This window comes from Enhydra lutris, unplaced genomic scaffold (genome assembly GCF_002288905.1).
Source record: "Enhydra lutris kenyoni isolate GAN:26980312 unplaced genomic scaffold, ASM228890v2 scaffoldscaffold45, whole genome shotgun sequence".
In the NCBI taxonomy this organism is placed as follows: domain Eukaryota; kingdom Metazoa; phylum Chordata; class Mammalia; order Carnivora; family Mustelidae; genus Enhydra; species Enhydra lutris.
Window position 1 is genome coordinate 2772 of NW_019154129.1, and position 19553 is coordinate 22324.

General features: G+C 37.5%; 2 protein-coding genes across 2 annotated transcripts in view; one reads left to right on the plus strand and one right to left on the minus strand.

Annotated features, from left to right (window-relative positions):
- Positions 1-10152, plus strand: part of LOC111156054 (acyl-coenzyme A synthetase ACSM3, mitochondrial-like) — a gene marked incomplete at its 5' end in the record, with an annotated part of 12811 nt that extends 2659 nt beyond the window's left edge. Inside the window, 9 exon segments of the mRNA XM_022516636.1 lie at positions 1108-1251; positions 1367-1523; positions 1804-1883; positions 2054-2108; positions 4691-4792; positions 6563-6690; positions 6783-6882; positions 9561-9680; positions 10066-10152. Of these exon segments, the coding sequence (XP_022372344.1) occupies positions 1108-1251; positions 1367-1523; positions 1804-1883; positions 2054-2108; positions 4691-4792; positions 6563-6690; positions 6783-6882; positions 9561-9680; positions 10066-10152 (973 nt within the window).
- Positions 10153-11230: 1078 nt separating this feature from the next.
- Positions 11231-19257, minus strand: LOC111156108 (ERI1 exoribonuclease 2-like). Its single transcript, XM_022516727.1, is given in 11 exon segments — positions 11231-12322; positions 12519-12614; positions 12617-12764; positions 12970-13063; positions 13706-13782; positions 14268-14368; positions 15912-16068; positions 16979-17106; positions 17617-17700; positions 17785-17852; positions 19232-19257. Coding segments are annotated over 11 exon segments (2052 nt in total). The 3' UTR covers positions 11231-11249.
- Between the last annotated feature and the right edge of the window lie 296 nt (positions 19258-19553).

The window sequence follows — 19553 nt, forward strand, 5'->3', positions numbered from 1 at the left end:
TAGTCTAGCTTCATTAGGCTTTTAAAACAACTTTTCTATAATTCTTGTAGCCTGGATGTTTCTTCCTTTTTTTTTTTAAGATATTTTATTTATTTATTTGGCAGAAACACAGCGAGAGAAGGAACACAAGCAGGGGGAGTGGGAGAAGGAGAAGCAGGTTTCCTGCTAAGCAGGGAGCCCAATGAGGGGCCCAATCCCAGGACCCTGGGATTATAACCCGAGCTGAGGGCAGACACCCAACGACTGAGCCACCCAGGCACCCCTGGATGTTTCTAATTCTTTTTTTTTTTTTAGGATTTTATTTATTTATTTGACAGACAGAGATCACAAGTAGACAGAGAGGCAGGCAGAGAGAGAGGGGGAAGCAGATTCCACACTGAGCAGACAGCCCAATGCAGGGCTTGATTCTAGGACCCTGAGATCATGACCTGAACCAAAGGCAGAGGCTTTAATCCACTGAGCCTCCCAGGTGCCCCGGATGTTTCTAATTCTAATGTTTCATTCTCAGCCCAACACTCCTAGATAAAATCTCTATGCTTTTTAGGCACTGTATGTACAGAGCTTACCTCCTCTCAGATGCCCTAATGTATGACCTATTAGCAGCCCAGTTATCCATTGGATCTACATCCGATTCTTGAACAATGTGGGAATTACCATCTTGCCTTATACCATCACCATGACTTCTAATCACATACTCACTTCCTTAAAAAAAAAATCACTTGAAAACATCCACAGTGAAGGGGAAGGGGCCGTTCTCACATAGTCTTGATTATAAGATCATAGATTCCTCGTTCTGCTGACGGTATGATAAAACACTTGAGTTTCTTAAAATGCTATAGCTCTTCTTTATCACATAGTAAAAAGCTATGAAACCAATTATAAGCCTATTATAAATGGGCTTTGATGACAAAACTTAGTTTAATTCCAGAAAGCACCTACAAAGATAGAGAAAGAGATGACTTTTACCTTGGAATTCAACCTAAGTCACCGGGGCCTGATCCATGAGGTGAAGAGGTCCATGTAGATGGTTTCTTGAATTCTTTTCTGTGGTAACAGTTCATGATGCCACGTGCAACGTGCAGAATCAATGTAGTTCTTCCTTTGCAGACGCGCCAGTGACAGCCACACCTGTGTGAAGACAAAACACGATGAGATGATGTCCATTTACTTTACCAGCAGAACAAGAGGATCCCCTAAAATGACTGGACACACTCATAGCAGTTTCGGTTTAGGATTATCTGTAAATGGAAGGTACCTTCACAGAACTCCAGCTTGACGTGTCAAAACTACAGAGGTGATGATTCATTTGTTGATCTTTTCAATTTGTTTTCCTTATATATATCAGGACTATTCTTTGTTTTCCCAGGTTCTGGCTGGATTTGACTCCTTCAGATGTGATGTGGAATCCCTCAGACACAGGCTGGGCAAAGTCAGCATGGAGTAGTGTCTTTTCTCCATGGATCCAGGGAGCATGTGTATTTGCACATTATTTGCCTCGTTTCGAGCCAACTTCCATCTTGCAAGTAAGGCCCAGGGCACAAGAGGTCACTATTCAGGAATGCTTTAGCAGTGTCCCTGACAGGACTGGTGAATAAAGCAACTTGCGGAAATCAGAGTAGACAACATGATTTAAGATATTTCATACCAGGAAAGTCAATTATCCTGAAAAGATATACAAAGGAAAGGTGTGAATGCATTTATGTTGGAATAAACAACGTTTAAGTTGTGCTGTGCCTACCATAAACATTCAGGAACTTATTTTTAAAGTTGTAGTAAGACTAAGAGTTTACTTCTAAATTGCAGACACTTTCCAAGTTTCCCATCACAGTCTTCTGTTCAGCACCAACTGCATACCGAATGCTTATACAGAATGATATGACCAGGTAAGCAGGTTGGTAAATAGGCACTTAGTGGGGTTAGAGAAGAAAAGGAAGCCATAAAATAAAGGCTATTTCTGCCTAAAAACATAGTTCCACATTGGTAGGTATGGAGTTTAACAATCTCTTGTCCCCCTTTTTCTTCTTGCTCTCATTCTTTAAGTTGTAATTGTTAGGTTCAGGGCAGGCTCCCCCAAGCAAGAAGAGGAAAAGGAGGGTTCAGCCATGGGTGTACCCCTTTGGAGCCCAGTGGTTATGGATAAAAGGTGTTTAATCTTTTAGATGATCAATGTTGCCTGAGCTGAGAAACAGAAAAATAACCCCTATTTGGAACTCTAGTCCAGCAAATAGGAGAAAGGATAGATGTCTTTTGCTCTATTACTGATTCCATTTGAAAGGGTGCATTGGTAAATATTTTTGAATTTAAAATTTTTAAAAACTTTTTGAATAGGGAGTATTTCATACAACATAAAATTCAATAGGTGTGTAAAAATACAGAGTGAAAGTTCTTTTTCTAAGCCTTGTCCTCCATCTCAGTTCTCCGTGAAATCTGTGCAAACACAAGCCAATATGCCAGTATTCTCACCCTTTTATAAACATAAATGGAGGGGTGCCTGGGTGGCTCAGTGAGTTAAAGCCTCTGCCTTCAGCTCCAGTCATGGTCCCAGGGTCCTGGGATCAAGCCCCGCAGGGAGTCTGCTTCCCTTCCTCTCTCTCTGCCTGCCTCTCTGCCTACTTGTGATCTCTGTCAAATAAAAATAAATAAATAAACAAAACAAACACACAAAAAACATAAATGGAAACATAATATGTTCACAGTTCTGTACCTTCCTTTTTTTGCCTAACAATATATACTGGAACTGTGTGCTATCCAGTTCTATCCAATATGGTAAATATTGCCCCATGTAATTACTTAAATATAATTTTAAAAATTTTTTAAAGATTTTATTTATTTATTTGATTACATTTAATTTTAATTAATTAAAAATTCAGTTCCAAAGTTGCACTAGCTATGCTTCAAGCGCTCAATAGCCACATAGGGCTAGATGATACTGCAGTGGATAGTGCAGATAATAGAACACTTTGATTGTGGCAAAAATTTCTGTTGGACAGCACTGTCGAGGAGTTTTCCTTATTCTTTTTTTTTTTTACTGCTCTATAGTATTCCATTGCATAATATTCCACAGTCAATTTAACCACACAACTGGTAAATTGTTTCTTAAAGATTTTATTTATTTTTTTGACAGAGATCACCAGTAGGTAGAGAGGCAGGCAGAGGGAGAGGGGAAGGCAGGCTCCCTGCTGAGCAGAGAATCCGATGCAGGGCTCGATCCCAAGACCCTGAGATCATGTCTGAGCCGAAGGCAGAGGCTTTAACCTACTGAGCCACCCAGGTGCCCCAGTATCTGGAACTCTTAAAATATCTCCTTTCGTAATTCCTTGATACTGGAGCCAAATGTTCTTTAGATGACAGGGTGGGACTTTATATATTTTTTATTTATAATAATGTAAAAGTAAGATTTTACATTTAGAATTCTTCTGCCTTTCAAGTTTCTTTTGGGGACACAGCTCATTTCCATCTGGAAAGTGCCAAATAAGTATTATACCCCTATTTTCCACACAAGCCACATCTCAGACTTGAAGGCTCTTGGTGGATGTACGTAAAAGAAAGTAAAGGGTTTCATATTTAAAGATAGCTAAAAGTTATTTAAGGCAAAATGTGGTACATGAGTTAAATAACCAGCCTGAAAAACGTTAATCTGGGTTTTTATTTTTTTTTTAAGATTTTATTTATTTATTTGACAGAGAGAGATCACAAGTAGGCAGAGAGGCAGGCAGAGAGAGAGGAAGGGAAGCAGGCTTTCTGCTGAGCAGAGAGCCCGATGCGGGGCTCGATCCCAGGACCCTGAGATCATGACCCGAGCTGAAGGCAGTGGCTTAACCCACTGATCCACCCAGGCACCCCAATCTGGGTTTTTAAAAATTGGATTGAACTCACTGGACAGACTGCAGAGAAGTGTTGTGACGAAGAGGGCAAGATCTGGAGTGTGATTGCTGAGATTTAATTCCATCTCAGTCATACACTGTGTTGCTTAAACTCTGCACCTTGGTTTCCTCATATGAGCACGGTAATAGTACTAACCAGATAGGACTATTGTAATGACTAAAGAAAACAACATATGTGAAGTACTTAGAGCTGTAGCATTTATTAGTTGGAATGCAGTCAGAGCCTAGGTAATGCTAGCTACTGTCAGTTTTTCACTGTTAGGTACTTCAGGGAACTAGGAAGACTCTGGAAAAGGTAAGAAAACAAGGCTTCTGGAATACTCAGCAGTGTCTCAACCAGAGAACGTTCCCCTTTCTCTGCTTACTTATATTGGGCTCCTGAAGTAAGGTTTTATTTGTTCCATAGTTAAACAACGTTTGTAAACCAGTAATGAAATATTTACTTGAGAATAAGACAAACAAGACATACTGCATGATAAAAGAAGGTTGTAAAACAGTGTATTTATAAAGTGATCCTATTTTTTCCTATCTCTGTATTGTCTCAAAAGATATGACCAAAAATGAGATTATTGTTAGATAGAATTAAAGATGATTTTTATTCTTTATATTTTGCTAACTTGCATTTTATCATGTATTTTGCACTAAGAATTTAAATAAACACATTTCTCTTGAGAATTTAAAGTATCCTTAAATTTTTTTTGGAAGTCTGCGTTCTTAAATGGCAAAATACAAAACATGCAAAGTAAAATTTTAACATGCACCTTACATAAAAATTTCCTTAAATAAATTGTTCTATTTTATCCTAGATTTTAGATGTAAATGGCAATGTTCTACCTCCTGGACAAGAAGGAGATATTGGCATTCAAGTTCTACCTAACCGACCATTTGGCCTTTTTGCTCATTATATAGTAAGAGACTTATTAAATAACCTCTTATTTCCTACTTATTTCTCAAAAGTGCTTGGTAACGATCCCTATTTGCCATAAAACACACCCAGGATAGGTACTTTAGACATATCTTGAGAGATTCATTGTCCTGAATATTAATCCCTCAGACAAGAAATCAAAGAAACATCCAAATGCTTGTTCTCCCAAGGCTAGATCACTGCTCCAGGCTCATGAAGGTAAGAGAAGGGAGCCGTAGAAAGACAGCCTTTTTGTGTATACTCCTCCTCTACACAGTAAAACAGCACCTAATCATTTTCCTGAAATCTGATTATTCTCCCTTCTTGAGTGAGAGGGATAGAAAATGGGGCAGTGAGATTAAGAAATGTCTTTCACTAGAGGCCTTCCAAGTTCCCTACTGTTTGCAAACCTATTTTCATCTATGATGGAAGTATACAAATTATAGTGAAGTTTACATTGATATAATCAAAGGTCTGGGTTCTACTTATCAGTGAATTTTTAAATTTTTTTAAAGATTTTATTTATTTGACAGAGATAAAAAGAGCACAAGCGGGGGAGCGGTAGGCAGAGGCAGAGGGAGAAACAGGGACAGAACCCAGGACCCTGGGATCATGACCTGAGCCAAAGGCAGATGCTTAACTGACTGAGCCACCCAGGCATCCCTACTTGTCCATGAATTTTACATAATATAACAATACTTCCTTTTTTCCTCCTACCAAAGTTACAGAACCAGTTCTGTTTTTGTGTAAAACAAAACAAAATGTAAAAACAAAGTTTATTCTTTATTAGGTGCCGGTGCTTTCTTTTAACTCTGAATATTCACCTCTCTCTTTTCCTCCCAGTGTTAGGTATTAACCACCCAAAAGACTTAATTACCCCACACCTTGGATCCTCAACTACTGCGGTGTTTAGTGATCCATCAAAGAAAATTCTCAGGGGGGCACGTAGTGGCTCAGTTGGTTAAGCAACCAACTCTTGGTTTCCCCTGAAGTTGTGATCCCAGGGTCAGGGGAATGAGCCCTGCATCGGGCTCTGCATTCAACATGGGGTCTGCTTAAGATTCTTTTCCTCTCCCTGTGGCCCTCCCGCCACTCTCTCTCTCTCTCTCAAATTTTAAACATCTTTAAAAAAGAAAAGAAGGGGCACCTGGGTGGCTCAGTCAATTAAGCATATGCCATATCCCAGGGTCCCGGAATAAAGCCCCCATGTCTCAGGCTCTCTGCTCAGCGGGGAGTCTCCTTCTCCCTCTGTGTCTGCCCCTCCTAACCCATTCGTGCTCCCCCCTTGCTATCTCCCTCTCTCTCTCTAAATAAATAAATAAAATCTTTATTTTTTTAAAAAAGATTTTATTTATTTGACAGAGATCCCAAGTAGGCAGAGAGGCAGGCAGAGAGAGAGGGGGAAGCAGGCTCCCCACTGAGCAGAGAGCCCGATGCGGGGCTCGATCCCAGGAGGCTGGGATCATGACCCGAGCTGAAGGCAGAGGCCTTAACCCACTGAGCCACCCAGGCACCCCTAAATAAAATCTTTAAAAAAGAAAAGAAAATTGTCAGGATGGCAGCATGCCTAGTCTCGGTAACTATAGTTTACCTTTCTTTGACTGGGCTAGCTCAACAATGAAATTTCATCTTTATTTCATGTGCTGCCACCTCTTCATTCCCAGTCTTCTCAAAGAGACCACTTTTTTTACCCCTCCCTTGAACATTTAAAAATCCAACTGAACAGAAGAATCACATGCACAGTAATACTAACAAAATGCTATTTGTTTCACAGGATAATCCTACAAAAACAGCTTCAACACTACGAGGCAATTTCTACATCACTGGGGACAGGGGCTATGTGGATTAAGATGGCTATTTCTGGTTTGTTGCAAGAGCAGATGATATCCTATTGTCCTCTGGGTAATTTTTCATCGGTGCATATGTCTACATTAACTGATCATTGGTGTTCTGAAGTGGATCTGCTGCTCACCTTTATGTGTTTTATTTCCCAATTACAGAATTGGACCATTTGAGGTGGAAAGTGCCCTGATTGAGCATCCTGCAGCTGTAGAGGCTGCTGTTGTCAGCAGCCCAGACCCCGTCAGGGGAGAGGTAAAAAAAAAATTCATCTCCACTTTATAATTTGTTGGCAGTCTAACACAAACTTTTCAGCAGTTCACTGAAACAGAATTACCCAAATGACTGACTAACTCCAAGTCAGACAGTCATTAGTAAATATGCTAGTCAGAAAGAACTGCTATGAATAAGACTGAAAATATATATAAGGAATTTGTATCTTTTCCATAGAGGAATGGTGTGAATGCCAACAACCCAGGCTCACAGCAGGATAGGATGCCAGATATCAGCTAGATGGTATTACGTTATCACCCAGGTCTGGAAACCAACATGGTCTCTAGTGTAGCTGAGGAGGCTAGGCTGGCATCAGATATCAGGGGGAGGAAGGAAGGTCAAAGATAGCAATTAAGGGGGCGCCTGGGTGGCTCAGTGGGTTAAGCCTCTGCCTTCTGCTCAGGTCGTGGTGTCAGGGTCCTAGGATTGAGCCCCGTATCGGGCTCTCTGCTTAGTGGGGAGCCTGCTTCCCACCCCCTTGCCTGTCTCTCTGCCTACTTGTAATCTGTCAAATAAATAAATAAAATCTTAAAAAAAAAAAAAAAAGATAGCAACTAAGGCAACCAGAAGTAGGCTGGGTACATGGATGGGTGGAAGATTCAGGAAATAAGCTGTGAATAAGACAGTCCTAAAAGCTCATTCCTTTTTTTTTTTTTTTTAAAGTAAGCTCTATGCCCAGTGAGAGGCTTCATCTCATGACCCCGAGATCAAGAGTCATATATACGCTTGAAATCTCATTCTTACTGGAGCTGATCAGAGGGTAGTTTGGGTTTAAAGGTTCCAAGCTACTCTACAGGTCTCCTTTGCCAAGCAAGGCCTCCAATATTCCATAGATCAGGGAATTGATTCTGTGATTATTGAAGTTTACCCTTTCACTCTTAACTCCACCAGTAGGATCACAATGTTCTTTGTAATTTGAAGGCCATAGGTCACTACTGGACTTATGCAATGATGGAAATATTCTATATCTGCACCATTTGATACAATACACATGGCTATAAAGCACTTGAGATGTGGCTGGTAGGACTGAGAAAATGCTTATTTCATTTTAATTAAGTTTAAAGTTACAAGTGGCTACCATATTAAATGGCACAACTATAGACTCTTATAAAAATGCAACATTTTGCAGAGAATTTTAGAGAAACTTTGAAGCCAACTTAAGGATTTTAGTTAAAAAATTTTTTTTGTACTTCTAATACTACAACAACTAATACCTAATATTTCTGATGACTTTTTCTGATGTTCCAGGAATTATTAAGCCCTACACAGGGCCTGTATAGGCCCTATTTAATCCTCACAACCTCTCTTTTTGGAGAAGGAAACAAGCACAAAGAGGTATCCTAACATTCCCAAAATTACACAACAAAGTGTGATTTGAACCTGGACTGTCTGACTTTAGAGTTCATGCTCTTAATCATGTTAGGGCAGTCCATATTAATTTATGATCTTCTGTAATGGTTTATAAAGATTTTTTATAGGGGCACCTGGGTGGCTTAGACAGTTGAGCATCTAACTCTTGATTTCAGGTCAGGTCATGATCTCAGGGTCATGAGATTGAGCTCCAAGTTGAGCTCTGCACTAAGTGTGGGGTTTGCTTGAGATTTTCTCCCTCTGCCCCTCCTACAACTCCTGGGTGCATGGGTGTGCTTTCTCTATAATAAGTAAACAAATCTTAAAAAAAAAAAAAAACTTTTACAAAGATACAGTGGATGTTATCCAAGGTGTAGAAGTCATCAATATTCAAGCCAATAATTACAAACATTAGTTCTTAAAATAATCTGCCTCTGAATGAGTCACTTCTAGCAAGGTTAAATTTTTTTATTGATAAAGCAGAAGAGCCAGTATAAACACAAAAACATTTTATGAAATATCAAAAAATGGGTATGATAAAATTATATAGATAGATTGTCTAAACACTCTGGGCAGGGCAGGATTTTCTAAAACATTTCAAGGAAGAGTGAACTTTGAGAACAGGATTTGTGAGCATAAAGTGATGAAGTCCTCCCTGTCTTCTGCCAATTATACAGCAAGACCACCACCATTTTCTACTCTTGTTCCTCAAGGTCAGGTAAATTGGTCGGAGTAATAGCAAAGTGTCTGTTGGAACTTTCACAGCCTTATTATCAACATAAGTACCTCTGGAATGAAGAGTGCACAGCCTGAATGAACTGTTCCCTTCAACAAGGATAGAGCAAACTCAGTGTGAATACTCTTTATAAGGGCCACAATGAGGGTAGGGACCTAGAAACTAGGCTAGACCAGTCTAAGATGTTACTCAAAAGGCTATGCTTAGTGCATTGTTGAGTTCCTAAAAGGAAAATATTTTTTTTCTAAAAGGAAATTTTCTTGAAGGAGATAAAAGATGAGGTAAGAAGTCAAGAGCAAAGACAGCTCAGAAACAGAAGCAGGTCAGAGGGCAGAGTTCAAGATGTAGTTAGATGAGAAAGTTCTAATTCATTAAGATCATTAACAAAGCAGAGGTCCCAGAAACTCTCTTGTATTACAGAACAAGAGTTATGGGACTCAAACTGGCTGACTTAAGAGCACAGAGCTGAGATTAAACACTATGAAGCCTTCTGGCCCACCCCAGCAGGCACTTAGATTCCCAGTTAGAGAAACATAAAAATATACATTCCTGGTGTTTCAAATATTTTTTGCAGGTAGTAAAGGCTTTTATTGTTCTGGCCCCTGATTACATGTCACATGATCAAGAACAACTAAAAAAGGAGATTCAGGAGCATGTAAAAAAAACTACAGCACCTTACAAATATCCCAGAAAGGTAGGTATTCTAATTATGATCACAATTTGCTTAGCATTCTGACAAATTTCAGCTGTTTTTTTTAAATTTTAATAAATATTCTCCTCAAACATGCTACACCAAATATTCCAAACTGAACTAATGACATGGATAAGAATCAGAATCTTTGAGATTAAAATGAAACTCTTGACATAATTTGCTGGGTCATTTGGTTTACTGGACTTGTAGTAAATTCTAAATACTAAGCGACATCTCCTCAGTAACACCCATCTCCGTTTCTGGTTGTTACCAAAACTGACCCAAATGGGTGTCCTAATTCTTTCACCTAGAGATAATAACTGCTATATAACTTACTCTGTCTAAAGATGAAAACTTCTGGGCTAATTTTTTCCCTTGATCCCAACAGGTAGAATTTGTTCAAGAGCTGCCAAAGACTATCAGCGGGAAGATCAAAAGAAATGAATTGAGGAAGAAAGAATGGGAAACAATTTAAATCTGTTCTATTATTTATCACAGTATCTATAAAACAAAGATTCTGTCCAAACCACAAGAGTATAGGGAGGTGATGACAAATGTGGTAATATAAGTTGATTTAAAATATCTTGTGGTTGGGACACCTGGCTGGCTCAGTCAGTCAGGAATGCAACTCTTGATATCAGGGTTCTAATTTTGAGCCCCACATTGGATGTAGAGTACTTAAAAAAAAATCTTTTAAAAAAGTAAAATAAAATATCTTGTGGGTATAACATCAGAGGCTGAATTCTGAAATAAAATATTTAGAATATTTATTTAGAATAAATTCCTCTGCATTAGTGTCAAGGTTCTTATGATTTTAGCAATATGAAAACAATGCCATCAATTGCTAAGAAAATTTTAAAGCATATAGTATCTGAATCAAATTTCTGACCTGTTGGTTGGATCACTCTTCTGACTCGTTGATATACAAAGCAGAACAAATCTTCAAGTTTTGAAATAAAACTAAAAGTTTTATAGTTTTAAAGTTATAAAAGTTTTTAGAAAACTAAAAATATCAGTTAGAAGATAATCATAATTCTAAAAGTCTAAGTATCTACCTGAAAACAGGCTAGGGATTTTTATTAGTTACATTTTTATTCAAGTAACTTAAAAATAGTTTAATTTCAGGGTCTAACTAAAAGAAGAACATCATACTACTGTTGCTTGTATCTAATCAAATATAGTATACAAAATATTTAATTTGTGGTTTCTCAAAAAAGTATGATGAATTTGGCAAGTGTTAATATATAAAAATAAAACAGTGTACAACTATTATCAGAATACTCATGATGTTTGTAAATTCAAGGAACAATCAGGATTCATACATAAACAGAAGACAAATGTTAGATAACTGATGAAATTAGAAGACTGTGAAATTGATTTTTTTCTCTATTTACAGTGTGTGTGTATGTATGTATGTATGTGTGTGTGTGTGTGTATAATAGCCCCAATATAGTCTATAGAACTCAAGATATGCTAAGTCCCCATAACTTGTAGCCCTATATACTTTTTTCTCTTTATCACACAAAAAGTCAAATTAAAGTAAAAACATAGTTTAAATGTAGAGAAAGTTTATCAATTCCTCATTGAAGGTCTGAGTCTCAATGAATTTTTAGAAAAATTTACATTTCTGTTACATATATGGCTTACTTCTGGGGAACTAAAAGTGAGTCCCCTTGGAGAATGAGACAGAACTCTGCTGTTGGCTCTTTCCTTTTGAAGTATTTGTTCCCATTTGAAATAACCACAACACTTTCTGTTTTCTTGGTATTTCCCAACTGGACAACAATAGAAGACTTTTCCATGGTTTGGTCCATTATTAGAAACAACAAGTCTCTTAGATCTTCGGCCACACTTGCATAAAGGAGGTGTCATTTTCCCACTCTTCCAAGGCTCTTGTAGGTTAACTGTAGAAGCTAAGATAGAGGGGAGGACCTTCCAGGAACAATTTCTCACTGGGGAGCCATCAGATGATGTAGGTTTTTCTTCATGAACAGTGAGGGTCTGTTTTTTTGCTGGCAGGAAAGATAGAGGACTGGATAGATTCCTTTCAGTACTACCTAAAAGGTGGGGGTATTTCCCCAAAACTGAAGGATGAGACATAGTGGCATTAACACTGTTAAAGCTACTTGATTTGCATTCAGGTAATTTAAAGTCAGAAACATCTGAATCTGGATCTTTGGCTTCTTCCACATGATAAATAGTAATATGTGGACTCTTATATACGACAGACTTAGAGGTCCCAGATTTTTGAGGGGTTTCTTCTGTGCCTTCTTTTAAAACCATTAATCTTTCTATAGAATTAAATGAAGTATCTAAGTTTGAGTCACTAATGGAAGGTATACAATCTATACTTTGCTCAGGCTGAGATGCTGGCAGTAAAGCTACATCCTCCCAATCAGCCAACATAGGTAAACAATCAAGAGCAGAACTCATTTCTGTATCAGAAACCTGATCAACAGATGAAATGGTAGTCAATACAAGTACCAATTCTGAACCAATTGCTGAAGACTTAGATTTGGTACTAAATGCAAGGTGTTCGTTTCTTATGTGCTTCTGCATAGGTGTATTCAAGCTGGCAGACGGCAACTGCTCCATAGAAGTAGAGGACTTTGTATTAAAAAGAGATAAATAGTTGGGGCGCCTGGGTGGCTCAGTGGGTTAAGCCGCTGCCTTCGGCTCAGGTCATGATCTCAGAGTCCTGGGATCGAGCCCCGCATCGGGCTCTCTGCTGTCTAGGGGAGCCTGCTTCCTCCTCTCTCTCTCTGCCTGCCTCTCTGCCTGCTTGTGATCTCTCTGTCAAATAAATAAATAAAATCTTAAAAAAAAAAGAGAGAGATAAATAGCTTTTGGCATTATGAAGACCTGCTTTTACATTGCTTTTTAGTTGGAACTGATCTTGCTGTACTTTTATAGGAGAATTTACACCAACTGACCTCTTTGATCTTTTTCATGAGAATTTACTGTATTTTTAGGCTCCCTATCATATATGCTCAGACTCTGAATGCTACTGTTGCAGGCTGACCTTTCTTCAACTTGATTCGTATTCAAATTTCTGGTGAAAACGCTGGAATTCTTCTTAGTAGGAACCTATGATTCCACAGACAAATCCAATAGCTTTAGAAACTATACATTCATAATCTCTTTAGTACACATTATATGATTTGACAAAAAAGAAAAATGTCATCATTCGATGATTTATCAAGGATTCCACACATGATATCTATATTTCAATGAACCTACAATTACTTCTGGAGTTTGAGATGACAGGATAAAGAGGCAAGACACCACTAACCTTGTTCAAGGACCTTGTAATTTTCATTAAGCAACCATCCCTGATCATTTTCCAAGCAAGCAGGGCAGTATTCCGAGCATCATTCAACCCGGAGGAAATAGATAACAAACACTGAATTTAATAGTAACAGTGTAAAGAAATGTAGCAAAAATAAGAAAGCATAATTAACCTTGGAACATACTATTAGTTTTATGATCATCTACTAATTTTAATTATGATAAATTGGACTAGCAAATGCTGTGGCAAGCTTACCAACAAAAGACAAGATCTCCCACATTTACAGAGGAGATAAAAACGTGTTGCAGTTCAAAAAAATGCAAGCAACATTCTGTAGGGACCATGCTTTGTGAGTAATCTAATGGTCTTATTCAGTTTTTTCACTAATTCACTAATTTGGGCGTTTGTTTAATCTCCATCTGATTTAGCTAATTCTCATTCTTTTTAGCAACCAGAAAGCCACTAGATGGCAGTCTTTATCTTATACTACGTTATGGTAGTATAATTTGAAAGTCAGACATCTTTGAATTGTATAGACTCAGAACTTCTTTAGCCTGAAAGGATACTCCTTATTAATGACATCACCAAAAATACAAGATTCATATGAAAGACTACAGAAATAAGAAAACTTACATAATAAAATTGAATGACATCACCAAAAATACAAGATTCATATGAAAGACAATAGAAATAAGAAAACTTACGTAATAAAATTACTTTCAATTTATACTAACCAGAATGTTCTAGTCCTAAGAATTCTATTCCCACTTCCTGCAGGGCACCACTCAGTCCTTTTGGTTTTCTTCTATAGAAAATCTAACCGAATAAAAGAAACATATCCAAAAAAAGTTACTATTAGAAAAACTATGTATTAAAAAAAAAAGAAAAACTATGTATTAACCACTTACTTTTCATAATTTTTCGTTCTATTAGATTTGGAATATGCTTATTTTGTTGTCATTTTTACATTCTTTAAGAAATGTATTTATGGGGGTGCCTGGGTGGCTCAGTGTGTTAAAGCCTCTGCCTTTGGCTCAGTTCATGATCCCAGAGTCCTGGGATCGAGCCCCGCATCAGGCTCTCTGCTCAGTGGGGAGCCTGCTTCCCCCTCTCTCTCTGCCTGCCTCTCTGCCTACTTGTAATCTCTGTCTGTCAAATAAATAAATAAAACCTTTAAAAAATGTACTTATGTGAAAGTTTAAAAAATATTTATTTATAGTAACCTATACCCTTGCATGGGATGAAGTTTAATCATTTTTCCATAGAAAGAAAGTGACCATGCCCCCATTTTTGACCCTTACCTTGTAAGTTACTCTGAAATCAATCCAAGAATTTAAGACCATGGGTTTTATCAGCTGTTTTCTTTTACACTCACACTCCAGGCAAACCCCCAGGTCCCAGTCTGCATTAAGTATATTAAAATAGAACAAATCAATGATGCCAGCAGTTTTTGTATTTATAAATATAAATTTAATACTATAAATATATAATATATAATATAAATAAATATAATAAATAATATAATATATTTATATATAAAACATAAATATAAATATATATAAATAATATAACATATTATAATATGTTATAATATATATTATATATAAATATAATATATATAATTATTATATATTATATTATATATATTATATATATTATATAATATATATAATATAAAAAATAATATATATAATTAAATATAAATATATAATATAAATATATAATGTGTAATATACAAATAATATAAAATATATAATATAAATATAAATAATTTATAAATAAAAGGTTGAAATATTATGTAAGATTTAGAAAGAAATAACACATAGAATATAATATTTATATAAATGACACATTGAGGGGCGCCTGGGTGGCTCAGTGAGTTAAAGCCTCTGCCTTCCGCTCAGGTCATGATCCCAGGGTCCTGGGATCGAGCCCTGCATCGGGCTTTCTGCTCAGCAGGAAGCCTGCTTCCCTTCCCCTCTCTGCCTGCCTCTCTGCCTACTTGTGATCTCTGTCAAATAAATAAATAAAATCTTTTTTTAATTTTTATTATTTTTTAATAAATAAAATCTTAAAAAAATAAATTAAATTTTAAAAATGACACATTTATATATATATACAAATTTGTATACATTTTATGAGTATATAGTATACTATCATTACATACTAAATACCAAAGTATAATATGTACTATATAAAGACTATAAACTATACTGTATATACTATAACAATATACTATATAAAAATGAAACAGGATTTAATTGCTGTTAATATCTAACAATTATTCACTTTACATAATTACTATTAAGAAATAAGGTTGGTAACTAAGTCTCAAAATGATTCCTTAAACACCCAATTAAACACACTTAGTATCTCAGAAAGAAGAGTAAGGTATCAAGTTACAAGGCCTGAAGAAGGTTATCTGCTTTCTACATTCTAGAAAATACTAATGTAATTGAGAAACCAGACATCTTATAGAAACCTAAAACCAAATATATGACTAACAATGGCACAGCCTTGCTATCAACGACTATTAATTGCAATGCTGTATCATAGGCACACAAAAGATCTACTTAAATGGCCCATTTTTTCCCAATATGAAAGTATAAGCAAAGGATGTGAGTGGAATGAAGACTCTCTTTAATTCAAGGTTGTAGAAAGTAGCATAAGATTTTTCACTAAATCATCTTTGCCTGGAGCAGAAGAACAAAGAGGTACAATCTAGAAAAATTCTTAGGGCTAAGTCTTAAAAAATTTTAACGTATCCCAGGATGGTAAAATTTGAAAAATATGAATAAATTTATTTTCCTTGGTTAACTTCTGTTAGGCACTAAGATTTCTTTTCAAGGCTTAAGAGGTTAACAAGTACAATTCTTACTACAGATAAAGAATTCACAGTGGTTATCCCACTCATTTATGCTTGATAGATACAACTTGTTTTTTACCTGACCAAGTAACAAATGCACATAATTTTACTTCGGAATTAGGCGGATCTGAAATCCCAGTAGCAAAAATAATTTTCTTCTGTTGCTGAATCTTCTGAACCCATTTACAGAATTGAGATAAGCAAACCCTCAGAGGGACTCCTTCATCTACTTGAGCCTGAGTAAAGTCACAAAATCTGAATTTAACAATCGAATTTCATAATTATGGAATACATCATTAGCACAAAATTAAGCACTATAGAGGCATGTAAAAAAGAAGAGGTTCTGGGCACCTGGGTGGCTCAGTTGGTTAAGCATCTGGTCATAATCCAGGGACCTGGGATCAAGTCCCACATTGGGCTCCATGCTCCCCTGGTTCTCCCTTTGCCCCTCCCCCCAACTCGTTCTCTCTCTCTCTCTCTCTCTGTCTCTTGCAAATAAATAAAATCTTTAAAAAAAAAAAAGAGCTTCTGACTGCCAGAATTTAGAAAAAGATGCTAAAATACATGGAAGAGAGATAATATAATGATTAGAACTCTGCAAGATAAGAAAAATTAGGCTGCTCTACCTAAAATCACACAGAAACATAGTAATTAAATCCTCACTGATTTCCATGAAATTAATTTAATTTCCATGAAATAAGTTTGATATTCATTTTTACAACACTATTCTATCTAATTTTTAAAGACTCCCAACAGAGTTCTGGAGGGAACATTATTTCTAGCAGCACATAAATCTAATTTCAAATGGTATATACTTTTTATTTTCTTTTAAAAACTGATTTCTGAATTTTATTTATCTTTTTAAGGATTTATTTATTTTTAGAGAGAGAGGGAGAGAGAGCATGTGCAGGGTGAGGAGAGGGAGAGAGACTCTTAAAGCAGACTCCCCACTGAAGTTGGAGCCCGATGTGGGGTTCGATCCCAGGACCTCTAGATCATGACTTGAGCTGAAATCAAGAGCGAGCCACTCAGGCAGCTGAGCCACCCACATGCCCCTGATTTCTGAATTTTAATATTTGCGTCATACTTTCTTGGTTTTGGGGGGGGCAGGGTGAGAAGAGAGGTAGGGAAAAGAAAAAGGCATACCTGTTTTATGCCTGTCAGTTCCATGCAAAATTCAGAAAGAATTGGATGTTCTTGAGGCTGAACATAAGCATGGAACTCAGATTCAATCTCCCCAGTTGATGTGTTCAGCAATACTGCTGGAAATTCAACTACACGAAAAATTCAATTGACACTTGAATACATAATTGTTAAATTAATGCTGTTATCACTCTAAATTAAACATATTTAACCATCATATAGCATTATTAGACAGTCACTATTTCAGTAAAAGCATATTAAAATAACCAAAGCAGTGTGATATAATAGTTATAATAAAATTGTACCAAAGACTAAATCAGAATATTAAAGTTGTATCTATCTAAAACTCTTGAATATATTTCTACAATTAAATATTAAGACCATATGGAAGTTAAAATGTATTTCTTTTAGCAAAGGTATTTTTTCTGTCCCTATACAACTGAGATTTTGTATGAAATTCTAAAATAATTTTATATAGTTTTAGATGTTAGATTTTTGTTCTCTTTTTGTCAAGTCAGGTTTTATAGTAAACTACCAATTCATAGGGTATCTTATTTCCTTTAAACTAATTGTTGACTACTTTATATCTATTACAGTGACTCCTCTTGGGCTAGATTTGGCCACTGGCAGTCCAGACTTACTTATTTCTTGGCTCTGATGGCGTTTCCCATCGTTCCAACATGTTGACTCAAAATCAATGACAATTAAGTAGTCAAACAACTGCTCTGCAAAACAAAGGATGTCCTTATGGTTTATCAGTGTTAAAAGTGCAAGGATACAAAATGTAAAAAATGAAGCACAATACTTACTGGATTTGCTTCTTCCTAGATTTCCATTTGCTGGTGCAACTGACTTTTTTCTAATTAATCCAAGCTGCCTAAAATGTAGAACAACCAAGTATGTTCAACAAAAGCATTCACACTCCTGTTTGAATATGCTAGTAAACTAATGTTATAACCCTCATTATTAATGTATTAATGCGAGTGACTGGAAATTGAACAACTTTGAGAGCAGACAACCTTGTGGGTTTTTTTTTAATTATTTTTATAAACATATAATGTATTATTTGCCCCAGGGGTACAGAAGACCTTGGTTCTTATATTGACTGCCAAAATCTCTTTTGATTTTAACAGTCATTAAATTTTAATAGTCATTTTACCTGCATAAGCCTCAAAGTTCATATTTGCAAACTTAAGAGTAATTCCTTCTGCTTTCCTTATTTGACAGTAAATACTGAGGAACGTGAGTGATTGCAGAGGTAAAGATGCATTGAAAAGCTTATTTCTGCCTTTTCATTTTTCAAGCCCTTGCTATGTGCACAGACCAGTTCTGAGGAGATAGTGAAGATCCAGTCTTCCAGGAGCTCAAAATTACAGCTGGGTGAAGAAAGCAGACATCCATGGTAAACTACTATAAGGTAATACATGACAAAGGATCCGCAAAGGGAATACTTGAATTCACAGAAAGGGATGAGCTTCCTTAGGTGTTAAGTAAGACAACTACTTCGAGGAACAGGTCAAGCTTAACTAGGCAGACACTTCCTGTTGTTTGTTTGTTTGTTTTGTTTAAGACCTGTGATGGGAAATGGAAGGACTTGGGAATAACTGCGAACATTTATCTAATTTCTTACTAAATAGCAAGCACTGAGTTCTAGTGATCTCATGTAATCGTCAAGAACTGTAGGAGTTGTTGCTACCTCTATTTTTTGGATGAGAAAACGGATTCAGTAATTCGCCAAAGAACACAGATTTGGTATGTGTAAGCAGAATCGACCAACTCTGAAGCCCATGCTATTTACCACTACATTATAACAGCTCTTTTGAAATCAGAAATGTGTACAGCGCGACCAGGAATCAGGGAGAAGGCTACAATAAATCACAATACGACTTTAACGGATCACTAGGAAGTTGTAGGGTGAACAGCTTGACGGGTGAAGGGGGGCTGCCTGAGACCTCGCTCGGAACGGCCTACCAGGCGCTGTCACGTCCAGTTCGTTTCCAGAGGCCTAGAATGGGCTGACAGTGGCTCAAGGCCACACGGTCCGAACCCTGGTTCTTCCACCCTCGCGCAGAGGGCGGCCTGAGAGCCTCGAGACCGAGATCCAAGCAGAGACCTTTCAGTCGGGGGCAGACAGTGCAGGTGGAAGACGCCCGGGCTGCAGAAAATGAAAGCTGACACCGCGGATGCGCACTTCCCAGGCCCGTTGCGGGCGCCAGCACTCGACCAGGAGCCACCCTCAGCCCAGAAACCCCTCGCATACGCGCAAGCTTCTTGGTTGCCATTCCCGGCGCTCCTGACTCCTCCGCGCCCAACTGCCGCAAGTCGTTAAACTACCATTTCCGGTCCGTTCAAACGCTTGGCGCGTCTGAGAAGGCTGCGGCGGCGCCGGCTTTGGCTGCGACTGAGGCGGCGGGGGCGGCTGCGGCTTCGGCTGTGTGCCCGGCTTCGCGTCGGTGTTTTCGGGGCTCGGGGGCGCGGGGAGTGTTTTTTTGCAGGGAAGTCGTCTTAGCAGCAACTTTTTCCCTCTTTTTCAACGGGCGGAGGCGCGTTTGCGCCGTTGGGGAACCGTTTCGAATCC